This window comes from Ranitomeya imitator, chromosome 2 (assembly GCF_032444005.1).
Source record: "Ranitomeya imitator isolate aRanImi1 chromosome 2, aRanImi1.pri, whole genome shotgun sequence".
In the NCBI taxonomy this organism is placed as follows: Eukaryota; Metazoa; Chordata; class Amphibia; order Anura; family Dendrobatidae; genus Ranitomeya; species Ranitomeya imitator.
In genome coordinates this window covers 481,523,116-481,549,830 of record NC_091283.1, presented here as the reverse complement: position 1 = coordinate 481,549,830, position 26,715 = coordinate 481,523,116, and the positions used below count along the sequence as shown (strand labels likewise).

General features: G+C 42.6%; 1 protein-coding gene across 7 annotated transcripts in view; it reads right to left on the bottom strand.

The window, feature by feature from the left end:
• Positions 1-26,715, bottom strand: part of TANC2 (tetratricopeptide repeat, ankyrin repeat and coiled-coil containing 2) — a 656,536-nt gene that overhangs the window by 33,657 nt on the left and 596,164 nt on the right. For all 7 annotated transcript variants that reach the window (XM_069751346.1, XM_069751349.1, XM_069751347.1 and 4 more), the window contains 4 exons: positions 6,839-7,093; positions 4,064-4,189; positions 3,637-3,918; positions 201-322 (listed from right to left, as the gene is read on the bottom strand). In XM_069751346.1, coding sequence (XP_069607447.1) covers positions 201-322; positions 3,637-3,918; positions 4,064-4,189; positions 6,839-7,093 — 785 coding nt within the window. The remainder of the gene's footprint in view (positions 1-200; positions 323-3,636; positions 3,919-4,063; positions 4,190-6,838; positions 7,094-26,715) is intronic.

The following is a 26,715-nucleotide window of genomic DNA, read 5'->3' as shown; positions in this document are numbered from 1 at the left end:
GCTGGGGATGTCACCCGCTAACTGGTCCATGAATGCAGAGGACGTTGTGCGCAAGGAAAGAGGAAGACAAGATACTATGAGAAGTAAAAAGGTTGTGTAAGAAAAATGTAGGGCTGATACTCCGCTACATCCTCCTTCATTCCACAATTATTTAAGTCGTGAAATCATTGAGAAGGTCAGCATATTGGGTAGCGGCATACCTGTGCTGCTATCCTCCGCATGGCTTCTTCTTGCCTCCTCCGCATCTCAGGAGTTCCAGGGCAGCTTCCACTAGAGATTCCAGAATGTCCTGTCTGCGCCAATTCACGATTAGCCTCCGAATCTGAGTATGGAAAGAGAGAAAGATACATCCGGATTTATTACACCAAATATAAAGACCAGCTCTACAGTGTGAGACCCCATTAAAAAGAACCTGTCCTGTCAATAAATGCTATTATTACCTGTAAGTATAGCTGTAATATAAAGATAAATAGAGTTTAAAGCCTGTGTATGTGGCTGCAGGGAGGAAATTACATTTTATTTCCCCAGTAGCCGCTCTCTTCCAGTCATTGGGGCAGTGCAGGGTTTTTTTTACAGTCACCGATCACTATGCTGTGAGTGCAGCTGTAATCTTCCAGACACTTTGATTGACAGCCTGCTCACACACATGATGCAGACACACTGCAGAGCAGGCTGTCAGTTACTGTTCAGGGCAGTGATTACAGCTGCACTCACAGTATTGTGAGTGGTGACTGTTCCCTGCACTGCCCCAATGACTGGAAGTGGCTGCAGGGAGAAAAAACGCCATTTTCTTTATGTAGGTTCTGCTCTAGTAAGCAGTCTAAATAGGATTTAAATGCTTTTTATCTGCACATTACTACTATACAGGTCCTTCTCAAAAAATTAGCATATAGTGTTAAATTTCATTATTTACCATAATGTAATGATTACAATTAAACTTTCATATATTATAGATTCATTATCCACCAACTGAAATTTGTCACGTCTTTTATTGTTTTAATACTGATGATTTTGGCATACAACTCCTGATAACCCAAAAAACCTGTCTCAATAAATTAGCATATTTCACCCATCCAATCAAATAAAAGTGTTTTTTAATAACAAACAAAAAAACCATCAAATAATAATGTTCAGTTATGCACTCAATACTTGGTCGGGAATCCTTTGGCAGAAATGACTGCTTCAATGCGGCGTGGCATGGAGGCAATCAGCCTGTGACACTGCTGAGATGTTATGGAGGCCCAGGATGCTTCAATAGCGGCCTTAAGCTCATCCAGAGTGTTGGGTCTTGCGTCTCTCAACTTTCTCTTCACAATATCCCACAGATTCTCTATGGGGTTCAGGTCAGGAGAGTTGGCAGGCCAATTGAGCACAGTAATACCATGGTCAGTAAACCATTTACCAGTGGTTTTGGCACTGTGAGCAGGTGCCAGGTCGTGCTGAAAAATGAAATCTTCATCTCCATAAAGCATTTCAGCCGATGGAAGCATGAAGTGCTCCAAAATCTCCTGATAGCTAGCTGCATTGACCCTGCCCTTGATGAAACACAGTGGACCAACACCAGCAGCTGACATGGCACCCCACACCATCACTGACTGTGGGTACTTGACACTGGACTTCAGGCATTTTGGCATTTCCTTCTCCCCAGTCTTCCTCCAGACTCTGGCACCTTGATTTCCGAATGACATGCAAAATTTGCTTTCATCAGAAAAAAGTACTTGGGACCACTTAGCAACAGTCCAGTGCTGCTTCTCTGTAGCCCATTTCGGCACCTGTAGCCCATTTCCTGCACACGCCTGTGCACGGTGGCTCTGGATGTTTCCACACCAGACTCAGTCCACTGCTTCCTCAGGTTCCCCAAGGTCTGGAATCGGTCCTTCTCCACAATCTTCCTCAGGGTCCGGTCTCCTCTTCTCGTTGTACAGCGTTTTCTGCCACATTGTTTCCTTCCAACAGACTTACCATTGAGGTGCCTTGATACAGCACTCTGGGAACAGCCTATTTGTTGAGAAATTTCTTTCTGGGTCTTACCCTCTTGCTTGAGGGTGTCAATGATGGCCTTCTTGACATCTGTCAGGTCGCTAGTCTTACCCATGATGGGGGTTTTGAGTAATGAACCAGGCAGGGAGTTTATAAAAGCCTCAGGTATCTTTTGCATGTGTTTAGAGTTAATTAGTTGATTCAGAAGATTAGGGTAATAGGTCGTTTAGAGAACCTTTTCTTGATATGCTAATTTATTGAGACAGGCTTTTTGGGTTATCAGGAGTTGTATGCCAAAATCATCAGTATTAAAACAATAAAAGACGTGACAAATTTCAGTTGGTGGATAATGAATCTATAATATATGAAAGTTTAATTGTAATCATTACATTATGGTAAATAATGAAATTTAACACTATATGCTAATTTTTTGAGAAGGACCTGTATTTGCAGGTAAATAGCATTACTGGATGTAAAAAGGTTCCCTTTCAGTATTTCCCCATATCCCACTCCCCGGGCCATTTGAATACACCACAGATAGGGAACCTTTCTTAGCTAAACTACAAAGTTGTAAAGGTGTTTAAAGAGTTTCACCCCTTTAAGACATATATTTGTTACACTGAATGGTGTCTGGAGACAAAAAGATCTGCAGGAAACCAAACAAATAGCTAAAAGGGCTTTCCCATAAATAACAAGGTGATAACCTGGTAAATGTTGGGACCTGACAGCTAGGAGTCCCTCTGCAGTTGAGCACAGGGCCCTAAAATGCCCGGTAAGAATAGATCAATGTCAGCTAATATGAGCCCTGGGTCCATTCACAAAGTATGAGACTGCAGGAGATGCTGAGTGCAGAACTCCGCTCCCTAACTGGGCATTTCCGAGTTCAGATCCAGCTACCCAACTGGGAATGTCAGATTTCTGATCCGGCTGCCTTACCGGGCATTTCAGAGTTTGGAGTCGGGTGTGAGGGGAACACAGTTTGACCCACTGTCTCCCTACTCCTGCTATACCTCAGGCAATATACCCTGGATATGTTCAGCAACTTTGCTTAACGTGGAGAAGGTCTTGGGATCTTTGTGGGATTGTGCATGCACGACTACTAAATGTGCAACATATGCCGTACCCTGCACATTGCTTTTCTCCTTGGGAGCTTTATTTATGAGGATATTATAGAATAACCATAGTTGCCTTTACTTTCTCTAATTATTATCAACTTGCATTAAGGATTCCTGGGGAACGGTTTCTATCATACACTTCTGTATAGGTCATTGCTCTTTTTGCTTGATACTGCATTTTCTATAGCATTTACCACTGGCTTTATATTTGACACATCCATTGCCCCCCCTTTTTTCATTTCCTCATTAATTTTTGCTGTGTTTTTCCCCTCCTTTTTGGAGTTTTCTGACATGTCTTATTACATTAATTGTTTTTATGTTTAACGAATAAAATTGAATGATTTTATATTGATCACTGTTGCAATTACTTCTCATCTATCAGTCATATTCTCTTTAAGATCATGTTGTATTGCTAATATCGAAGTGTCTAGCATTCACTGTTAGGACATATGGGAGAACGTGCCACCAATGTATGAACTTATGTGACAATCCAGGTGTAGATATAACGGAAACAACATGCGAACATTGAAGGGTAACTTACGCTTTGGTGATGCATGGGGGCTGTCGGACGTGAGCTGCCTTAATCTTGTCCCATGGCAACTAAGCGAGACCAGCCGTGAGATGATAGCAGTTTTCCCAAAACCAATATTTCCACAGATCACTACACCTCGGTTCACGCTCTCGTCCTCACTCTGCAGTTGAGCATCAACCTCATGGAAAAGCCAATCTCGGCCAACAAATGTGGCATCGGTGGTAATACTCGGCACCTCAAACAGTAGAGGTTTCAAGGAAATGTCTGGTGGACGGTAGGGAGCAAAGCGGACTGTAGGGGCAAACAGGAAAGGTGTAACATGCGCTGCGTAATAACATTCCCAACTTACACCTGGTCAATAGCAATGTGTGAAGAGCACAATTCTATATCCAGCTTTATATACAAGACTCATATGCCACATAAGACCTGCTCTGACCTCGGAGATCTTGTGGGGTGCGTGGTCCAGCAAGGGTCTGTCGTGGCATTCGTAAGGAGGTCCGCAGGGGTGTATGTCTCTGCTCATCCAGGTAAGCAAGGTCTTCTAAGTGTGCAGAGCTAGTGGCTGCAGACGAGAAAAGAAAAGACGGAGGAAGAAGAAAAAGTAGTGTTAAGGTGGGTTTACATTTTCTGATTTTGCAGCGTTAAATGTTAAATATTTACTTGTAATGAGCGAATATACTCGTTACTCGAGATTTCTCGAGCATGCTCGGGTGTCCTCTGAGTATTTTTTAGTGCTTTGAGATTTCGTTTTCATCGCCACAGCTGAGTGATTTACATCTGTTAGCCAGCACAAGTACATGTGGGGGTTGCCTGGTTGCTAGGGAATCCCCACATGTAATCAAGCTGGCTAACAGATGTAAATCATTCAGCTGAGGTGAGGAAAACTAAATCTCCGAGCACTAAAAAATACTCGGAGGACACCCGAGCGTGCTCGAGAAATCTCGAGTAACGAGTATATTCGCTCATCACTAATATTTACCCATCGGCTGACGTGTAATAGACTGTTTACACAGGCAGATCGTGCTTAGGCCTCTTTCACACTTCCATCTTTCTTTTTCCGTCACAATGCGTCGTTTTGTGAAAAAAACGGATCCAGAAAACGTTTCTGCTGGATCCGTTTTTTTTTCTCATAGACTTGTATTAGCGACGGATTGTGACAGATGGCCACACGTTTCATCCGTCGTGCACTGGATCCATAGTAAAATTGCTGTCCGTCGGGCGAGCACAACGCATAGAGGAACATTTTTCTGTATGTCGGAAAATCGCTCAGCGCGGATCCTGCGCTGTTCTTCGTTGGCTATAATAGAAGCCTATGGACGCAGGATCCGTCGCTGACTGTCAAAAGCAGGAATCTAGCGACGGGTTCCGTTTTTTGAAACTGAGCATACGCCGGAAGAATTTCCCGTCGGGGAAATTCTCTCTCGCTCTCTCTCTTTTTACTATTATGCTGCCTATGCAGCATCTAAAGTAAAAAGATGGAATGTTAAAAATATTAAAAAAAAATTTAAAAATCGTGATTTTCCTACCTTCCGGCGTACCCTGCAGCCTTCCCGCTGCCGGCAGCATCGCAAGCATCGGGAAGGCCGCTGCGGACGCCGGAAGGTAAGAATATCACGATTTTTTATTTTTTTAAATTATTTTTAACCTGGGTTGTGTATGCGTTTTCGCAGCGGAAAAACGCGGCGAAGATGCATACACAACGTGTGCACATAGCCTCGACAGATCTGTCAGAAAAAGGGGACCCAGTGCACCCGTTTTTTACAGTCTGCACAGGATCCGTCTTTTCAACATTCTGACGGATTGTGACTGATTGTAAAAAAACGGAAGTGTGAAAGAGGCCTTATTGCTCATCGTTCTGTAATAGATCAGTAAGTGCGCATAGGCTGCCATTGTTTCTCGGCAGCATAGGTCCTGTTAACACAAGACGATGCAGTGCCAAGAACAATGAAAACCAAAAGATCATTTCACCCGACGAACGAGATTTTTGTTCATTCATCGGGTGATCGGCAGCCAGTTTAAACCGCGAGGTCATCGCGAAGCAAGCATTCCCTGCCAGCGCTTCTTCACGATAATCTTGCAGTGGAAATGCAGCTTTAGGACTCACTAAAATGTGAATTTGCTTATTATTTACATTTTGAAGCCAAGATTAGGAAGAAATGCAAAGGAGAAAAGTTGTATAAATCTTTCCAGTATATCTCCCATGTTTATGATCCAGCACTGGTTTTGGCTTACAAATAGTTCCCAAGTCAGCTACTTAAGTTTAATCGTTTGCACCACGCTTATAGATTATTCCCTATCCATAGGGGATAACCTCCTGATTGCTGGAGTCTGACTGATGGGACTTGGCAGTGTAGGTGCACATGCTCGACCTCTGCCCCTTTTACACAGGGAACGGGATCACTGAGGATCGTAGGGATAGGATACACTAACGTAAAAACTCTTCACGAACCTAGGCAGTCAGCAAAAAATGAAGAGGGCAATAGTGATATACAGACACAGCAAACAACTCACTCTTTTTGCATATGCCCTCAGACAGAAAAGCCGGTGTCCTTGTAGCTTGTAAAGTCTCCAGTATGGCCACAGACAGAAAATACGATAAGGGGTTTAGCGAGGCTTTCTGGGCACAATTACCATTTCTTGGTGTCCTATCTTTGGATGTATCAGATTTTAATGAATGATTCCTATCATGAAAAAAGTAAGTGGGGCTTCAAGGGGAATTCATTATTACGCCCGGATGCAGACCAGGTACATTTCAGTGGTTGAAGTCCTAGTCTGGCCTGGGGACTCCTTTAATCAGGCAATGTCACTGTGCGTCAAAGGCATTGCAGAGCATTGGCGCCTCCATCCATCTGCACTGCCGCATACCCCATGCTGAGCTACAGACTGTTCTCAGCTATAAAGGGTATCCAGGACCAAGCCATTCCTCAAAAACAAGAAAGGCAAGAGGTTTTTGTGCTCCTTGTTAACCTTTTCACTGCTATAGGAGACGGCAAAATAATTAACAGTAAAGGCTCATTTCGGCGTGCCTCGCTTCTCTCCCACCTTCTGCAGTCCTGGATCTTTTTCTTACTCCCCCTCACACCCACATAAAGTATGCGGCATTAACATTCAAGGCACATACACGGTGACTAGCGAGAACGCCACTACCCGGCTCAACTTTAAGAGATAAAGAAGCAAAGCTAAAACTCGAAACATGCGTTTTTTTTCTCACCTGCGACAGAATTGGGCCGGGGCATGAGGTAGAGTGGGATGGACTGCACGGATTGGGAGAGGCCAGTGTCCAGTCCCCTCTCGGGGATTTTATTTAAGCTGAAGGTAGAGGCCATTATATTCTCATCCACCCGATAGAGACTTGAATCCATTGACTTCTGGCCCTGCTTAACGCACCCTCGAGAGCCGAGGTCCTTGTTGCTATCTGCGCCATACTTGGAACGGTCCATGTTCTCGGAGTAGCTGGTCAGGGTGGCTGCAGGTGAGTAGAGAAAGTCAGCATTATGATACGAAGGTGCCACACACATAGGTTTACTGGATTCTGCCCTTTTCCCTCTAGGTTGGTAGCTGAGCCCATTTTATTGGGAACCCTGCAGATGGAAATTAAAAGCTAATATGTAACGCACACAGCCATGTGCCGGGTTTCTCATCATTGGCAAATTTACTAAGCAAAATAATGGGCCATGGAGGAATCTGACATATCGATTCATAATCTTCGGTCTCCTGCTGCAACAAGAAGCTGAGAAGGAGATATTGTCACTGCTCTCCCCCTCCACTCCAGCAGCAGGAGGTGGAGAGGCAGATCGATGGCCTCTGAAGGCTGCTTCCCTGTTGAAATAACATTCTGTGTGCAGTAAAGGACGGCAAACAGTGGCACAGACATTATACATCCAAGCCACGGACACACTGCGCACGTCAGTACATAGCGCAAAGCTAATAAAGGCTTCACCAGCACGTCCGACTAACCTTCTACTGACATCGGAGAGACGCAGAGAAGTACAATTCTGACATCTCCCCACTACTACACAGCTCTGCAATATAATGCACCCATCACTCTAACACTATGTACCCCTGGAATAGACATCAGTCTATTCCTATGCACCACTATCAGATCATTCTAATCTAAGGTACCCGTGACATTATTCTAATTCAATGCACCCCATTGTATTACTCTACAGACATTAGTTTAATCCTGTGCATCCCTCTCATATCATTCTAATCCAATGCACTGTGATGACATCATATAAAGCAATATACTGTGATGACATCATATAAACCAATGTACTGTGATGACATCATAAACCAATGCACTGAGATGACATCATATACACCAATGCACTGTGATGACATCATATACAACAATGTACTGTGATGACATCATATAAAGCAATGTACTGTAGAATGTAAGTCCGCAAGGACAGGGTCCTCTCCCCTCTGTATCAGTCTGTCATTGTAAATTTGCTTAAGGTACCGTCACACAACGATTTCTTTAACGATATCGTTGCTTTTTGTGACGTAGCAACGATATCGTTAACGAAATCGTTATGTGTGACAACGACCAACAATCAGGCCCCTGCTGGGAGATCGTTGGTCGCTGGGAGTGATCAGGACCTTTTTTTTGGTCACTGATCACCCGCTGTCATCGCTGAATCGGCGTGTGTGACGCCGATCCAGCGATGTGTTCACTGGTAACCAGGGTAAATATCGGGTTACTAAGCGCAGGGCCGCCCTTAGTAACCCAATATTTACCCTGGTTACCATTGTAAATGTTAAAAAAAAAAAAACACTACATACCCACATTCCGGTGTCTGTCACGTCCCTCGCCGTCAGCTTCCCGCACTGACTGTGAGCGCCGGCCGTAAAGCACAGCGGTGACGTCACCGCTGTGCTCTGCTTTACGGGCGGCGCTCACAGTCAGTGCGGGAAGCTGACGGCGAGGGACGTGACAGACACCGGAATGTGAGTATGTAGTGTTTTTTTTTTTTAACATTTACAATGGTAACCAGGGTAAACATCGGGTTACTAAGCGCGGCCCTGCGCTTAGTAACCCGATGTTTACCCTGGTTACCCGGGGACTTCGGCATCGTTGGTCGCTGGAGAGCTGTCTGTGTGACAGCTCTCCAGCGACCACACAACGACTTACCAACGATCACGGCCAGGTCTTATCTCTGGTCGTGATCGTTGGTAAATCGCTAAGTGTAACGGTACCTTTACTGTAAACGATATCTATAGCTTTGTATGTAACCCTTTCTTATGTACAGCACCATGGAATTAATGGAGCTAAATAAATAAATAATACTGTGATGACATCATATACACCAATGCACTGTCATGACATCATATACACCAATGCACTGTGATGACATCATATACACCAATGTACTGTGATAACAGCATATACACCAATGCACTGTGATGACATCATATACACCAATGTACTGTGATGACATCATATACACCAATGCACTGTGATGACATCATATACACCAAAGTACTGTGATGACATCATATACACCAAAGTACTGTGATGACATCATATACACCAATGTACTGTGATGACATCATATACACCAAATTACTGTGATGACATCATATACACCAATGTACTGTGATGACATCATATACACCAAATTACTGTGATGACATCATATACACCAATGTACTGTGATGACATCATATACACCAAATTACTGTGATGACATCATATACACCAATGTACTGTGATGACATCATATACACCAATGCACTGTGATGACATCATATACACCGATGCACTGTGATGACATCATATACACCAAAGTACTGTGATGACATCATATACACCAATGTACTGTGATGACATCATATACACCAAATTACTGTGATGACATCATATACACCAATGTACTGTGATGACATCATATACACCAAATTACTGTGATGACATCATATACACCAATGTACTGTGATGACATCATATACACCAATGCACTGTGATGACATCATATACACCAATGCACTGTGATGACATCATATACACCGATGCACTGTGATGACATCATATACACCTAAGTACTGTGATGACATCATATACACCAATGTACTGTGATGACATCATATACACCAAATTACTGTGATGACATCATATACACCAATGTACTGTGATGACATCATATACACCAAATTACTGTGATGACATCATATACACCAATGTACTGTGATGACATCATATACACCAATGCACTGTGATGACATCATATACACCAATGCACTGTGATGACATCATATACACCGATGCACTGTGATGACATCATATACACCAAAGTACTGTGATGACATCATATACACCAATGTACTGTGATGACATCATATACACCAAATTACTGTGATGACATCATATACACCAATGTACTGTGATGACATCATATACACCAAATTACTGTGATGACATCATATACACCAAATTACTGTGATGACATCATATACACCAATGTACTGTGATGATATCATATACACCAAATTACTGTGATGACATCATATACACCAAATTACTGTGATGACATCATATACACCAATGCACTGTGATGACATCATATACACCGATGCACTGTGATGACATCATATACACCAAAGTACCGTGATGACATCATATACAGCAATGTACCGTGATGACATCATATACACCAAATTACTGTGATGACATCATATACACCAATGTACTGTGATGACATCATATACACCAATGTACTGTGATGACATCATATACACCAATGTACTGTGATGACATCATATACACCAATGCACTGTGATGACATCATATACACCAATGTACTGTGATGACATCATATACACCAAATTACTGTGATGACATCATATACACCAATGTACTGTGATGACATCATATACACCAAATTACTGTGATGACATCATATACACCAATGTACTGTGATGACATCATATACACCAATGTACTGTGATGACATCATATACACCAAAGTACTGTGATGACATCATATAAACCAAATTACTGTGATGCTATCATATACACCAATGTACTGTGATGACATCATATAAACCAAAGTACTGTGATGACATCATATACACCAATGTACTGTGATGGCATCATATAAACCAAATTACTGTGATGATATAATATACACCAAAGTACTGTGATGACATCATATAAACCAAATTACTGTGATGATATCATGTACACCAAAGTACTGTGATGACATCATATACACCAATGTACTGTGATGACATCATATACACCAATGTACTGTGATGACATCATATACACCAATGTACTGTGATGACATCATATACACCAATGTACTGTGATGACATCATATACACCAAATTATTGTGATGACATCATATACACCAATGTACTGTGATAACAGCATATACACCAATGCACTGTGATGACATCATATACACCAATGTACTGTGATGACATCATATACACCAATGCACTGTGATGACATCATATACACCAAAGTACTGTGATGACATCATATACACCAAAGTACTGTGATGACATCATATACACCAATGTACTGTGATGACATCATATACACCAAATTACTGTGATGACATCATATACACCAATGTACTGTGATGACATCATATACACCAAATTACTGTGATGACATCATATACACCAATGTACTGTGATGACATCATATACACCAAATTACTGTGATGACATCATATACACCAATGTACTGTGATGACATCATATACACCAATGCACTGTGATGACATCATATACACCGATGCACTGTGATGACATCATATACACCAAAGTACTGTGATGACATCATATACACCAATGTACTGTGATGACATCATATACACCAAATTACTGTGATGACATCATATACACCAATGTACTGTGATGACATCATATACACCAAATTACTGTGATGACATCATATACACCAATGTACTGTGATGACATCATATACACCAAATTACTGTGATGACATCATATACACCAATGTACTGTGATGACATCATATACACCAAATTACTGTGATGACATCATATACACCAATGTACTGTGATGACATCATATACACCAATGCACTGTGATGACATCATATACACCGATGCACTGTGAGGACATCATATACACCAAAGTACTGTGATGACATCATATACACCAATGTACTGTGATGACATCATATACACCAAATTACTGTGATGACATCATATACACCAATGTACTGTGATGACATCATATACACCAATGTACTGTGATGACATCATATACACCAAATTACTGTGATGACATCATATACACCAATGTACTGTGATGACATCATATACACCAAATTACTGTGATGACATCATATACACCAAATTACTGTGATGACATCATATACACCAATGTACTGTGATGACATCATATACACCAATGCACTGTGATGACATCATATACACCGATGCACTGTGATGACATCATATACACCAAAGTACTGTGATGACATCATATACAGCAATGTACCGTGATGACATCATATACACCAAATTACTGTGATGACATCATATACACCAATGTACTGTGATGATATCATATACACCAATGTACTGTGATGACATCATATACACCAATGTACTGTGATGACATCATATACACCAATGCACTGTGATGACATCATATACACCAATGTACTGTGATGACATCATATACACCAAATTACTGTGATGACATCATATACACCAATGTACTGTGATGACATCATATACACCAATGCACTGTGATGACATCATATACACCGATGCACTGTGATGACATCATATACACCAAAGTACTGTGATGACATCATATACACCAAAGTACTGTGATGACATCATATAAACCAAATTACTGTGATGCTATCATATACACCAATGTACTGTGATGACATCATATAAACCAAAGTACTGTGATGACATCATATACACCAATGTACTGTGATGGCATCATATAAACCAAATTACTGTGATGATATAATATACACCAAAGTACTGTGATGACATCATATAAACCAAATTACTGTGATGATATCATGTACACCAAAGTACTGTGATGACATCATATACACCAATGTACTGTGATGACATCATATACACCAATGTACTGTGATGACATCATATACACCAATGTACTGTGATGACATCATATACACCAATGTACTGTGATGACATCATATACACCAATGTACTGTGAGGACATCATATACACCAATGTACTGTGATGACATCATATACACCAATGTACTGTGATGACATCATATACACCAATGCACTGTGATGACATCATATACACCAATGCACTGTGATGACATCATATACACCAATGCACTATGATGACATCATATACACCAATGCACGGTGATGACATCATATACACCAATGTACTGTGATGACATCATATAAACCAAATTACTGTGATGACATCATATACACCGATACACTGTGATGACATCATATACACCAAAGTACTGTGATGACATCATATACACCAAAGTACTGTGATGACATCATATACACCAATGTACTGTGATGACATCATATAAACCAAATTACTGTGATGACATCATATACACCAATGCACTGTGATGACATCATATACACCAATGCACTGTGATGACATCATATACACCAATACACTGTGATGACATCATATAAACCAATACACTGTGATGACATCATATAAACCAATGCACTGTGATGACATCATACTAATCTAATATACTGTGAGGTCATCATGCTAATCTAATGTTCTTAGATGACCTCAAACTAATCGAAAGTACTGCGATGACATCATACTAATCTAATGTTTTGTGACATCATCATACTAATTAATGTACTGTTATGCCATCATACTAATGTTCTGTGATGTCATCATGCTAATCTAATGTACTGTGATGTCATCATACTAATCCAATGTAATGTGATGTAATCATACCAATCTAATGTACTGTGATGTCATCATAATAATCCAATGTTCTATGATGACATTATACTAATCTAAAGTACTGTGATGACATCAAACTAATCCAATGCACCCCTCTGGTTTTACGCTACTCCAGCAGACCCAGACACTTGGCCTTCTACCACCCCTTATTCAATGTGGCCTTCTGACATCATTCTAATACAATGCACCCATCAGAATGCTGTAATGCATGCACTTGGTGTTACTCTTCTCTAATGGACCCATCACAAATCAGTTTAATCCAGTGCCTCCCTCTTATATCCTAAAATTGAACCCTTGTGACATCATTCTAATACAATGCTCCCCTACGATATCATTCCATACAAATATGCTAATATGATTCCCACCCCGAGATATTAAAAACAGCCATCTTTCAATCCGCGTTTATCATAGTTCTAATACAGACCGAAATTATGTTTGTCAACATTGGCATGTTCCAACACCATGAATGGCTAACCTCTTGTGAAACCAACCGAAGGTCTCAGCGCCAATGACTATCAGAGATCCAACCACGTACCCCGCATCTTCTCCAACACACAAAAATCAGAGCGAGCCTCACAGATACCAGGACAAATGTATTTCCTAAAGAAAACATGATGGCCCACAACTTCCAGGTTAAGGACTATTTATCTCCCTTTCGTACAATTATGGATATAGCCAATCGTGTTTCTATAGAAAACGTGTATTTTCTGCGCACGTGAGACATCACGTCTGACATATTTCCCGCTTCAATGGGTTAAAATAAAATTTTCCTTTATGATTGCAAACTAAAAAGAAAATTATAATAGCTGGGTGTACAAATTAATCTCATGCCTATTTAAGTGTGACAATGTACGTAAATTAGCCTCATGAATATGTAAATGTGCGTTGCCTGGTGTCGTGCATGGGATAAGTCTACCACTGGGGAACAGCAGGAAGAAACAGGACAAGCCTGAAAATCACCGGGAATATTAAACGGTCCAGAGGAATTATGACAATGAGAAAAATGATGAGGAAATGAGCGATCGCAGATCTCTATGAACAGAAACAGAAAAAACAAACAATAAAAACCGACGTGTTTTTCCATTCTAAAAACTGACACACAACTGAACACAGAGGACCTCAATACTAATCAATGGGGTCCCTTTCACACATCAGTTTTTTGCCATCAGTCGAATTTTGAAAAAAAAAAAAAAAAAAGGATCCGGCGACTGACGCCACCGGATCCGTCTTTTTCTCATAGACTTGTATTAGCAACGGACTGCGACAGATGGCCTCACGTTTCATCTGTTGTTCGCCGCATCTGTCGAAAATTGTTTGCCCGGCAGCCGGAGACAACGGACAAAGTAACGTTTTTTGTGTACGTCAAAAAAACGGACAGCGACTAATCCGTCGCCGTCCGCTAGAATGGAAGCCTATGGCACCGGATCCGTCCAATGACGGAATCCGGTGACGGATTCAGTTTTTTTTAAACTGAGCATGCTCCGATCCAATTAGCCAGATGTGCCAGTCGGATCCGTCGCATCAGTTTTTCACAATCTGTGACGGATCAGTCGAGCCAATGGATTGTGACTGATGGCAAAAAACCGATGTGTGAAAGGGACCTATTTGTACATATATTTACGAATGATTACACAGCAGAAGTTTAAGGTCTTGAGATATGAAGATAAGCTCTGCTACCTTTATGTGTGCCATCCACATGAATGGCGTAATAAGGCGCATACTGCGGTTCCTTACATACATTTTTGACCACAGCTTTGCCGTCAGGGAAAAAAAAAAAAGGGAAACAAGTCCCACGTTCTGGCAACAGGTGGGGGTGCCAGCAATGGGATCCACACTGACCTATCATATCACCTACAACCATGGTTCTAATTAGCCAAAATTTAACAGCAGGGCACCATATCCTACTTAAAGGGAATCTGTCACCAGGTTTTTTCTACCTAATCTGAGGGCAGCATAATGTAGAGACAGAGACCCCGATTCCAGTAATGCGTCACTTAGGCTGTGTTCACATGTTCAGTAATGGTCCGTCTGAACGTATCCAGCAGCAATTCGTTGGCAAAGAAGTTGTGCCGACAAAGCTTTTTAGACTGTTTTTCAAAAACTGATCTCTGCTGGATTTGTTTTTATTTAACATTGAAGTCTATGGACAGAAGATCCGTTAGTTAGCCATCCATTGTTCTCCCATTTCTAATGGATCTGCTTTTTGCTTGCTGTATCAGTTAGAAATGGAAACTAAGGGATGGCTATTTAACGGATATGTTTTCCATTAACTTTAATGTTAAAAAAAATTGGATCCATCAGAGATCAGTTCTTGAAAAACAGACTAAAAAGTTCGAATAAAAACTGGGAAAGAGAAAGCGCAATAGGGTCTTATCCAATCACAATGGGGTGTCAGGAAAAAGGGAGATACACTCACCTTGCGGAGTTGCTAATTAGCAACACAAACGGCATCTGAGGCCGATGTCACACTGGCGTTTTAAACGGATGAGTGCAATGCGATAAAAAAAAATCGCATTGCACTCGGACCAATGTTAAGCTATGGGGCAGCTCCCACCAGCCGACTTTTTGTCGGCCGTTTTCCTCGGTCTGAGACAATCAAAGAAAGCTGCTGCGATTGTCACAGACCACGGAAAACTCTCGGCTCACTCGCACCATTTAAGCCTATGGGTGCGAGTGAGACAGCGCACACCACTCGGATATCATCCGAGTGATGTGCGCTATAAGCGGACCCCAGCAATGGAGGAGATGGACAAATTCATTTCTCCACCTCCTCCGCAGCGCCGCTCCGATCCTCCCTGTGCGAGAGAATCGGAGCACAGACGCATGACACTCGGCTCGTGCTCTGCTGCGAGCAGGAGCCGAGTGTCATTAACATATCGCATCCGATGATCTCGCATCGGATGCAATACGCCAGTGAGACGCCGGCCTAACAGCTGCTGCACAGAGACCGATTGAGAGGACGACCACAGGAATAGAGGAAAACAAACGGAGGTATCACTTATGCGCCTCTGAGATGGAATATCCTTAGAATAAAAACATTTATTAGAACAGGCTAAAAGTCGATGTGTTTTGAGGTCAAATGTTTGTCCTGATGAAGAGGTCCTGCGTGACCTCGAAACGCATTGACTTTTAGCCTGTTCTAATAAATGTTTTTTTTCTAAGGATATTCCATCTCAGAAGCGCAAAAGTGATACCTCCGTTTGTTTTCAGACTAAAAAGTTGTGTCTGCACAACTTTTTTTTACCAACTAATTGATCCTTCAACTGTTCCAACAGATCAGTACTAAACATTTGAACACAGCCTTACTAGGCAGCTTGCTCTAGTTTTAGTAAAATCATGGTTTATCAACAGGAGATTATCACTAGAAGACCAGTAAAACCTGTTGCCATGTAGTCCTCCATAGGCTTTCTGCCTATGAACAGTGTGCACAGAAATTTGCCATTCGGTGGTGTGGGCAGGGTTATACAGAGCTCAGCATTCAGAGAGCTGCTAGATCTGCAACAGATAGAACAGTGATTTTATCAAAACTGCAGCAAGCAGCCCAGTAAGTGACACATCGTTGGAATTAAAGGGAACCTGTCACCCCGAAATTCGCGGGTGAGGTAAGCCCACCGGCATCAGGGGCTTATCTACAGCATTCTGTAATGCTGTTGATAAGCCCCCGATGTTACCTGAAAGAGGAGAAAAAGACGTTAGATTATACTCACCCAGGGGCGGTCCCGCTGCTGGTCAGGTCAAACGGGCGTCTCCGGTCCGCTGCGGCGCCTCCCATCTTCATTACAAGACGTCCTCTTCTGATCTTCAGCCACGGCTCCGGCGCGGGCGTACTTTGCTCTGCCCTGTTGAGTGCAGACAAAGTACTGCAGTGAGCAGGCGCAGGGCCTCTGACCTTTCCGGCGCCTGCGCACTGCAGTACTATCCTCTGCCCTCAACAGGGCAGAGCAAAGTACGCCTGCGCCGGAGCCGCGGCTGAAGATCAGAAGAGGACGTCTTGTAATGAAGATGGGAGGCGCCGCAGCGGACCGGAGACGCCCGTTTGACCGGACCAGCAGCGGGACCGCCCCTGGGTGAGTATAATATAATGTCTTTTTCTCCTCTTTCAGGTAACATCGGGGGCTTATCTATAGCATTACAGAATGCTGTAGATAAGCCCCTGATGCCGGTGGGCTTACCTCACCCGCGATTTTCGGGGTGACAGGTTCCCTTTAAGAGTTTCTTCCCCTAGATCATGCTGCTCTCAGAAGAGGTAGCAAAACATAGTGACAGCCCCATAAATATTAGATAGTCATGAGCTCAATGATCATATGACACCTATGTTTCCTGAATACATGAATACGGCTCAGCAGTGGGCTCCTATGTTCTGTATGAGAGAACCGCTGTCCGTCTCCTACAATAATGGGTTATCTCGTGGAAAACTTTATAAAAGAATGGGCTTTTGGAAATCTAGCAGGCCAGATCCTTCTCTCTTCTGACATCATCTGTTAGGATAAAGTTTTTTTGGTCACTACAAAACCACACAAAATAACAATAAGGGTTCCTGTACACGTAGTTGTATGCCGCACTTCTAAGAACAAGGGATCCTGTACACGTAGTTGTATGCCGCACTTCTAAGAACAAGGGTTCCTGTACACGTAGTTGTATGCCACACGTTTAAGAACAAGGGTTCCTGTACACGTAGTTGTGTGCCACACTTCTAAGAACAAGGGTTTCTGTACACGTAGTTGTGTGCCACACTTCTAAGAACAAGGGTTCCTGTACACGTAGTTGTGTGCCACACTTCTAAGAACAAGGGTTTCTGTACACGTAGTTGTGTGCCACACTTCTAAGAACAAGGGTTCCTGTACACGTAGTTGTGTGCCACACTTCTAAGAACAAGGGTTCCTGTACACGTAGTTGTGTGCCACACTTCTAAGAACAAGGGTTCCTGTACACGTAGTTGTATGCCACACTTCTAAGAACAAGGGTTCCTGTATACGTAGTTGTATGCCGCACTTCTAAGAACAACGGTTCCTGTACACGTAGTTGTATGCCACACGTCTAAGAACAAGGGTTCCTGTACACGTAGTTGTATGCTGCATGTCTAAGAACAAGGGTTCCTGTACACGTAGTTGTATGCCACACTTCTAAGAACAAGGGTTCCTGTACACGTAGTTGTATGCCACACTTCTAAGAACAAGGGTTCCTGTACACGTAGTTGTATGCCGCACTTCTAAGAACAAGGGTTCCTGTACACGTAGTTGTATGCCGCACTTCTAAGAACAAGGGTTCCTGTACACGTAGTTGTATGCCGCATGTCTAAGAACAAGGGTTCCTGTACACGCAGTTGTATGCCACACTTCTAAGAACAAGGGTTCCTGTACACGTAGTTGTATGCCGCACTTCTAAGAACAAGGGTTCCTGTACACGTAGTTGTATGCCGCATGTCTAAGAACAAGGGTTCCTGTACACGCAGTTGTATGCCGCATGTCTAAGAACAAGGGTTCCTGTACACGTAGTTGTATGCCGCACGTCTAAGAACAAGGGTTCCTGTACACGTAGTTGTATGCCACACTTCTAAGAACAAGGGTTCCTGTACACGTAGTTGTATGCCACACGTCTAAGAACAAGGGTTCCTGTACACGTAGTTGTATGCCACACTTCTAAGAACAAGGGTTCCTGTACACGTAGTTGTATGCCGCACTTCTAAGAACAAGGGTTCCTGTACACGTAGTTGTATGCCACACTTCTAAGAACAAGGGTTCCTGTGCACGTAGTTGTATGCCGCACTTCTAAGAACAAGGGTTCCTGTACACGTAGTTGTATGCCGCACTTCTAAGAACAAGGGTTCCTGTACACGTAGTTGTATGCCGCACTTCTAAGAACAAGGGTTCCTGTACACGTAGTTGTATGCCACATGTCTAAGAACAAGGGTTCATGTACACGCAGTTGTATGCCGCATGTCTAAGAACAAGGGTTCCTGTACACGTAGTTGTATGCTGCACGTCTAAGAACAAGGGTTCCTGTACACGTAGTTGTATGCCACACTTCTAAGAACAAGGGTTCCTGTACACGTAGTTGTATGCCACACGTCTAAGAATAAGGGTTCCTGTACACGTAGTTGTATGCCGCACTTCTAAGAACAAGGGTTCCTGTACACGTAGTTGTATGCCACACTTCTAAGAACAAGGGTTCCTGTACACGTAGTTGTATGCCGCACTTCTAAGAACAAGGGTTCCTGTACACGCAGTTGTATGCCGCACTTCTAAGAACAAGGGTTCCTGTACACGTGTTGTATGCCACACTTCTAAGAACAAGGGTTCCTGTACACGTAGTTGTATGCCGCACTTCTAAGAACAAGGGTTCCTGTACACGTAGTTTTATGCCGCACGTCTAAGAACAAGGGTTCCTGTACACGTAGTTGTATGCTGCACGTCTAAGAACAAGGGTTCCTGTACACGTAGTTGTATGCCACACGTCTAAGAACAAGGGTTCCTGTACACGTAGTTGTATGCCGCACTTCTAAGAACAAGGGTTCCTGTACACGTAGTTGTATGCCACACGTCTAAGAACAAGGGTTCCTGTACACGTAGTTGTATGCCGCACTTCTAAGAACAAGGGTTCCTGTACACGTAGTTGTATGCCGCACTTCTAAGAACAAGGGTTCCTGTACACGTAGTTGTATGCCGCACTTCTAAGAACAAGGGTTCCTGTACACGTAGTTGTATGCCGCACTTCTAAGAACAAGGGTTCCTGTACACGCAGTTGTATGCCGCACTTCTAAGAACAAGGGTTCCTGTACACGTGTTGTATGCCACACTTCTAAGAACAAGGGTTCCTGTACACGTAGTTGTATGCCGCACTTCTAAGAACAAGGGTTCCTGTACACGTAGTTTTATGCCGCACGTCTAAGAACAAGGGTTCCTGTACACGTAGTTGTATGCTGCACGTCTAAGAACAAGGGTTCCTGTACACGTAGTTGTATGCCGCACGTCTAAGAACAAGGGTTCCTGTACACGTAGTTGTATGCTGCATGTCTAAGAACAAGGGTTCCTGTACACGTAGTTGTATGCCGCACGTCTAAGAACAAGGGTTCCTGTACACGTAGTTGTATGCCACACTTCTAAGAACTGTACTGCAAAACCTCATGAGACTATTCTGCAATTCACTAGAGTATTCTGCAGCCTGCACCGCAGCACAATACCGCTACGTGCATGGACACCCTAAGGGCGCTCCGTACAGCAGCTCGATGATGGTTTCAAGCTGGGGGAAAGAATTTATGTTACGCGTTGTACAAGCTGAAAACTGAATAAAACTAGGTAAAAAAACAACAGCAGTCATATTATAGAGGAACTAAAGTTTACAATCTAATTAGACAATAGAAGTGAGATGTGATAACATTTTAATGATGAAGACGCAATTAAAATTCAGAAGATGTCTGCACATTTACACTGTGGATAAAGTGAGAAAATTTCCATAGAGATGCGCCTCACCCTGCACTGGACTCTGTCTTTTATCATTTATCTATCAAGTCAAGCCTCCTGATGAAGCCCAGTGCATTGAAACGCGCATCGAGGTGCTTGTGCGCCCCCCTCCACAGTGTCTATCCCCGGTGATCAATACTACTGGCTTCATAATGTCTATAGGTAACGATCATCTACTATATAATTGTCTAAGGGTCACTTCCGTCTGTCCTTCTGTCTGTCTGTCACGGATATTCAATCGCTGATTGATCCAGCTCCCTGTCATGGCTGCCGTGACCAATCAGCGACGGGCACAGTCCGGAAGAAATGGCCGCCTGGCGCCCGCATACTCCCCTCCGTTCACCGCTAACACAGGGTTAATGCCGGCGGTAACGGACCGCATTATGCCGCAGGTAACGCACTCCGTTACCGCCGCTATTAACCCTGTGTGTCCCCAACTTTTTACTATTGACGCTGCCTATGCGGCATCAATAGTAAAAAATGTAATGTTAAAAATTTTTTTTTTTAAAAAAACCTACTATACTCATCCTCCGTAGTCCGCTGAGCCGCTCGCGCCGGCCGCCATCTTCTGTTGCAGGTTCCGGTGGCAAAGATGGTATGGGAGAAGGACCTGCAATGACGTGACGATCATGTGACCGCGACGTCATCACAGGCTCTGCGCGAGAAAGACCTGCCATGATGTCACGGTTATGTGACCGCGACGTCATCACAGGTCCTGCGCTCATACCAACCCTGGGACCGGAAGCTGCCGTGGACTACAAGGGGCCCTCGGAAAGGTGAGTATATGTTTATTTTTTATTCTGTGACAAACGTGGCTGGGCAATATACTACGTAGCTGGGCAATATACAGGTCCTTCTCAAAAAATTAGCATATAGTGTTAAATTTCATTATTTACCATAATGTAATGATTACAATTAAACTTTCATATATTATAGATTCATTATCCACCAACTGAAATTTGTCAGGTCTTTTATTGTTTTAATACTGATGATTTTGGCATACAACTCCTGATAACCCAAAAAACCTGTCTCAATAAATTAGCATATCAAGAAAAGGTTCTCTAAACGACCTATTACCCTAATCTTCTGAATCAACTAATTAACTCTAAACACATGCAAAAGATACCTGAGGCTTTTATAAACTCCCTGCCTGGTTCATTACTCAAAACCCCCATCATGGGTAAGACTAGCGACCTGACAGATGTCAAGAAGGCCATCATTGACACCCTCAAGCAAGAGGGTAAGACCCAGAAAGAAATTTCTCAACAAATAGGCTGTTCCCAGAGTGCTGTATCAAGGCACCTCAATGGTAAGTCTGTTGGAAGGAAACAATGTGGCAGAAAACGCTGTACAACGAGAAGAGGAGACCGGACCCTGAGGAAGATTGTGGAGAAGGACCGATTCCAGACCTTGGGGAACCTGAGGAAGCAGTGGACTGAGTCTGGTGTGGAAACATCCAGAGCCACCGTGCACAGGCGTGTGCAGGAAATGGGCTACAGGTGCCGCATTCCCCAGGTAAAGCCACTTTTGAGCTAGAGAGAAGCAGCACTGGACTGTTGCTAAGTGGTCCCAAGTACTTTTTTCTGATGAAAGCAAATTTTGCATGTCATTCGGAAATCAAGGTGCCAGAGTCTGGAGGAAGACTGGGGAGAAGGAAATGCCAAAATGCCTGAAGTCCAGTGTCAAGTACCCACAGTCAGTGATGGTGTGGGGTGCCATGTCAGCTGCTGGTGTTGGTCCACTGTGTTTCATCAAGGGCAGGGTCAATGCAGCTAGCTATCAGGAGATTTTGGAGCACTTCATGCTTCCATCGGCTGAAATGCTTTATGGAGATGAAGATTTCATTTTTCAGCACGACCTGGCACCTGCTCACAGTGCCAAAACCACTGGTAAATGGTTTACTGACCATGGTATTACTGTGCTCAATTGGCCTGCCAACTCTCCTGACCTGAACCCCATAGAGAATCTGTGGGATATTGTGAAGAGAAAGTTGAGAGACGCAAGACCCAACACTCTGGATGAGCTTAAGGCCGCTATTGAAGCATCCTGGGCCTCCATAACATCTCAGCAGTGTCACAGGCTGATTGCCTCCATGCCACGCCGCATTGAAGCAGTCATTTCTGCCAAAGGATTCCCGACCAAGTATTGAGTGCATAACTGAACATTATTATTTGTTGTTTTTTTTTGTTTGTTATTAAAAAACACTTTTATTTGATTGGATGGGTGAAATATGCTAATTTATTGAGACGGGTTTTTTGGGTTATCAGGAGTTGTATGCCAAAATCATCAGTATTAAAACAATAAAAGACCTGACAAATTTCAGTTGGTGGATAATGAATCTATAATATATGAAAGTTTAATTGTAATCATTACATTATGGTAAATAATGAAATTTAACACTATATGCTAATTTTTTGAGAAGGACCTGTAGTATATGACTGGCCAATATAATACGTGGCTCTGTGCTGTATACTACTTCGCTGTGCAATATACTACGTGGCTCTGTGCTGTATACTACGTCACTGAGCAATATACTACGTCATGGGGCAATATACTACGTGGCTGGGCAATATACTACGTGGCTGGGCTATATACTACGTGGCTGCGCAATATACTACGTCACTAGGCAATATACTATGTGACTGGGCAATATACTACGTCACTGGGCAATATACTACGTAACTGGGCAATATACTACGTCACTGGGCAATATACTACGTGTCTGGGCAATATACTACGTGGCTGGAAAATATACTACGTGACTGGGCAATATACTACGTGGCTGGGCAATATACTACGTGGCTGGGCAATATACTACGTGACTGGGCAATATACTACGTCACTGGGCAATATACTACGTGGCTGGGCAATATACTACGTGGCTGGGCAATATACTACGTGGCTGGGCAATATACTACATGGCTATGTAGCTGGGCAATATACTATGTCACTGGGCAATATATTACGTGGCTGGGCAATATACTACGTGACTGGGCAATATACTACGTGACTGGGCAATATACTACGTGGTTGGGCAATATACTACGTGAGCTGTGCAATATACTACGTGGTCATGCATATTCTAGAATACCCGATGCGTTAGAATCGGGCCACCATCTAGTACTTTATAGTTATCTATTCCTTTGCACCTTATGTACTTTATGGACTTTGACTGCTGCTATCAAGTGTGTTATTTATCTTAATACTCACTGCTATTATGACTTTTGATGCACACAAGATCCATATGACAGTGTTACTTTGTGTTTTGCTTTACTTAAACGCTAATGCCATCCTGTGTGCTTTATACCAAGACATTTTTTGTAGTGTACCTATGACGTATACCTTGCCTGGGTTATATATAACAATGTTACTGACTTTGTTACATTATTCATTTGTTATCGCTTCACCTATTGCATCTGGATTATGACACATACGTCCTTTTCTATACATGTTTCTATGGTGCTTTGAACATTGATATTTGCATTATTTCCTGCTATAGATCTCTTAAGGCCAGTTATTACTGTTCATATTGATTCATTGCATATATTACGGTATATACTGACCGGGGGAGTACTTTTCTTTGGGGGACCTATTGTATCTTTCTTTCAGTATAATTCTTTGTTCTTATATGTCGGCAGAGGGAAGCATGAAGTTCTCTAAAATTTCCTAGTAGACAGTTGCGCTGACTTTGGTCTTGATAAAACACAGTGGACCTACACCAGCAGGTGACATGGCTCCCCAAGCTGTCACTAATTGTGGAAACCTCACACTAGACCTCTTACAGCTTGGATTGTGGCCTCTCCACTCTTCCTCCAGACTCTGGGACCTCGATTTCCAAATGAAATGCAAATTTACTTTCATCTGAAAACAACACCTTGGACCACTGAGCAGAAGTCCAGTGCTTTTCTCCTTGGCCCAGGTAAGACGCTTCTGATGTTGTCTATTACTCATGAGTGGCCTGACACAAGGAATGCGACTCTTGTAGCCCATGCCCTGGATATGTCTGTGTGTGTGGTGGCTCTTGAAGCAATGACTCCAGCAGCCCAATCCTTGTGAATCTCCCCTCATTTTTGATTGGGTTTTTCTTAACAATCCTTTCAAGGCTGCGATTATCCTGGTTGCTTGTGCACCTTTTTCTACCACACTTTTTCCATTCACTCAACTTCCCATTAATATGCTTGGATATAGCACTCTGTGAACAGCCAGACTCTTTAACAATGACCTTTTGTGGTTTACCCTCCTTGTGGAGTGTGTCAATGACTGCCTTCTGGACATCTGTCAAGTCAGCAGTCTTCCCCATGATTGTGGAGCCTACTGAAACAGACTAAGGGGCCTTTTTTAACGCTTAGGAAGCCTTTGCAGGTGTTTCTTATTAATTTTTCTAATTTACTGAGATAATGACTATTGGGTTTTCATTGGCTGTAATCCATAATCATCAACATTAACAGAAATAAACATGTGAAATTGATCACTCTGTTTGTAATGACTCTATAAAATATATGGAGTTTCACTTTTTAGATTGAAGAACTGAAATAAATTTACTTTTTGATGATATTCTAATTTTGGGAGAAACATCTGTAGGTAGTTTTTTGGTCATTTATAATCCATATTTTGGGGGATCACAATATATTTATAAGTGAAAAAACTTTGCAGGTTATGATTTATCTATCAAGTGTGTTGTTTTCATGATGGGCTGCATGGACATGGGGTCAGCAGTGGGGCGGCACACAGATGGCTTAGCATTACACTTAAAAATGCTAAAGAGAGAGGGGTTCCACAATTTTATAAATTATTATAGTGTACCTCCCTCTTAAAGGGGATAGTCAAGATATGATATTATTCTTGGGATATGTCACCATTATTTGCTCAGCAGGGGTGTGACATGAAACAATCCCACCAATCAGCTGTTACCAGCTCTGCCATTGGATGCAAACAGTGACCAGCACAGCTCCATACAACATGTGGTGGCCATTCCTGAATACTGCAGATCAGCTCCTAATAATATGAATGACCAAGCAGAAAGACTGTAATCTCAAATATGGATTAAAATATGTATGGTTGGCTACATTAACAAAATGGTAATGCGCAAGATGATTATTTGTTCAATGGTTGTACAAACGTCAATTTATTTTTATCTAATGTATAAGGCCTTGAAAATATAAACAAATGCAAGGTATGTCTACTTGCCATGTGTAACACAAATATCTGCAATGGTTTCATCATATATACCGTATGTTGGGTGCAAAAGCACTGCGAGATGGGAATAAGAAAGAACACCTGGGGCATCGCAGAGTAAATCCAGAAAGGTAAGAGCATGCTGCGGCCACAAGAAAAACAGTTAACCTAAGGAGAAAGAAAGGGTAGGATAAACTGTATTGTGACTTGCCCTGTGTACAAAAGGGGTTACTCGCAGACCCTGCGGCCCTCTGGTACAGAGAAATCAATCGTACATTGTAGATCTCTTTCTGCCTTACAAGTCAGGGCTCGGTAGGACCGCTCAGAGCGAGATGGGGCGTATGTGCGAAGACTGCTAATGTCAGATGAAGATGCAATGTGCAAGGACTAAGGTCATAGAAAGGGCTGGTGACTAACCAGTTCAAAGCCAGCTAAGCGCTTGGTAAAATAAGGACAGGAAACAGAATCCAGAGCCACAAATCAATATAAACAATGGAAATAGTGTAGCCTACAACC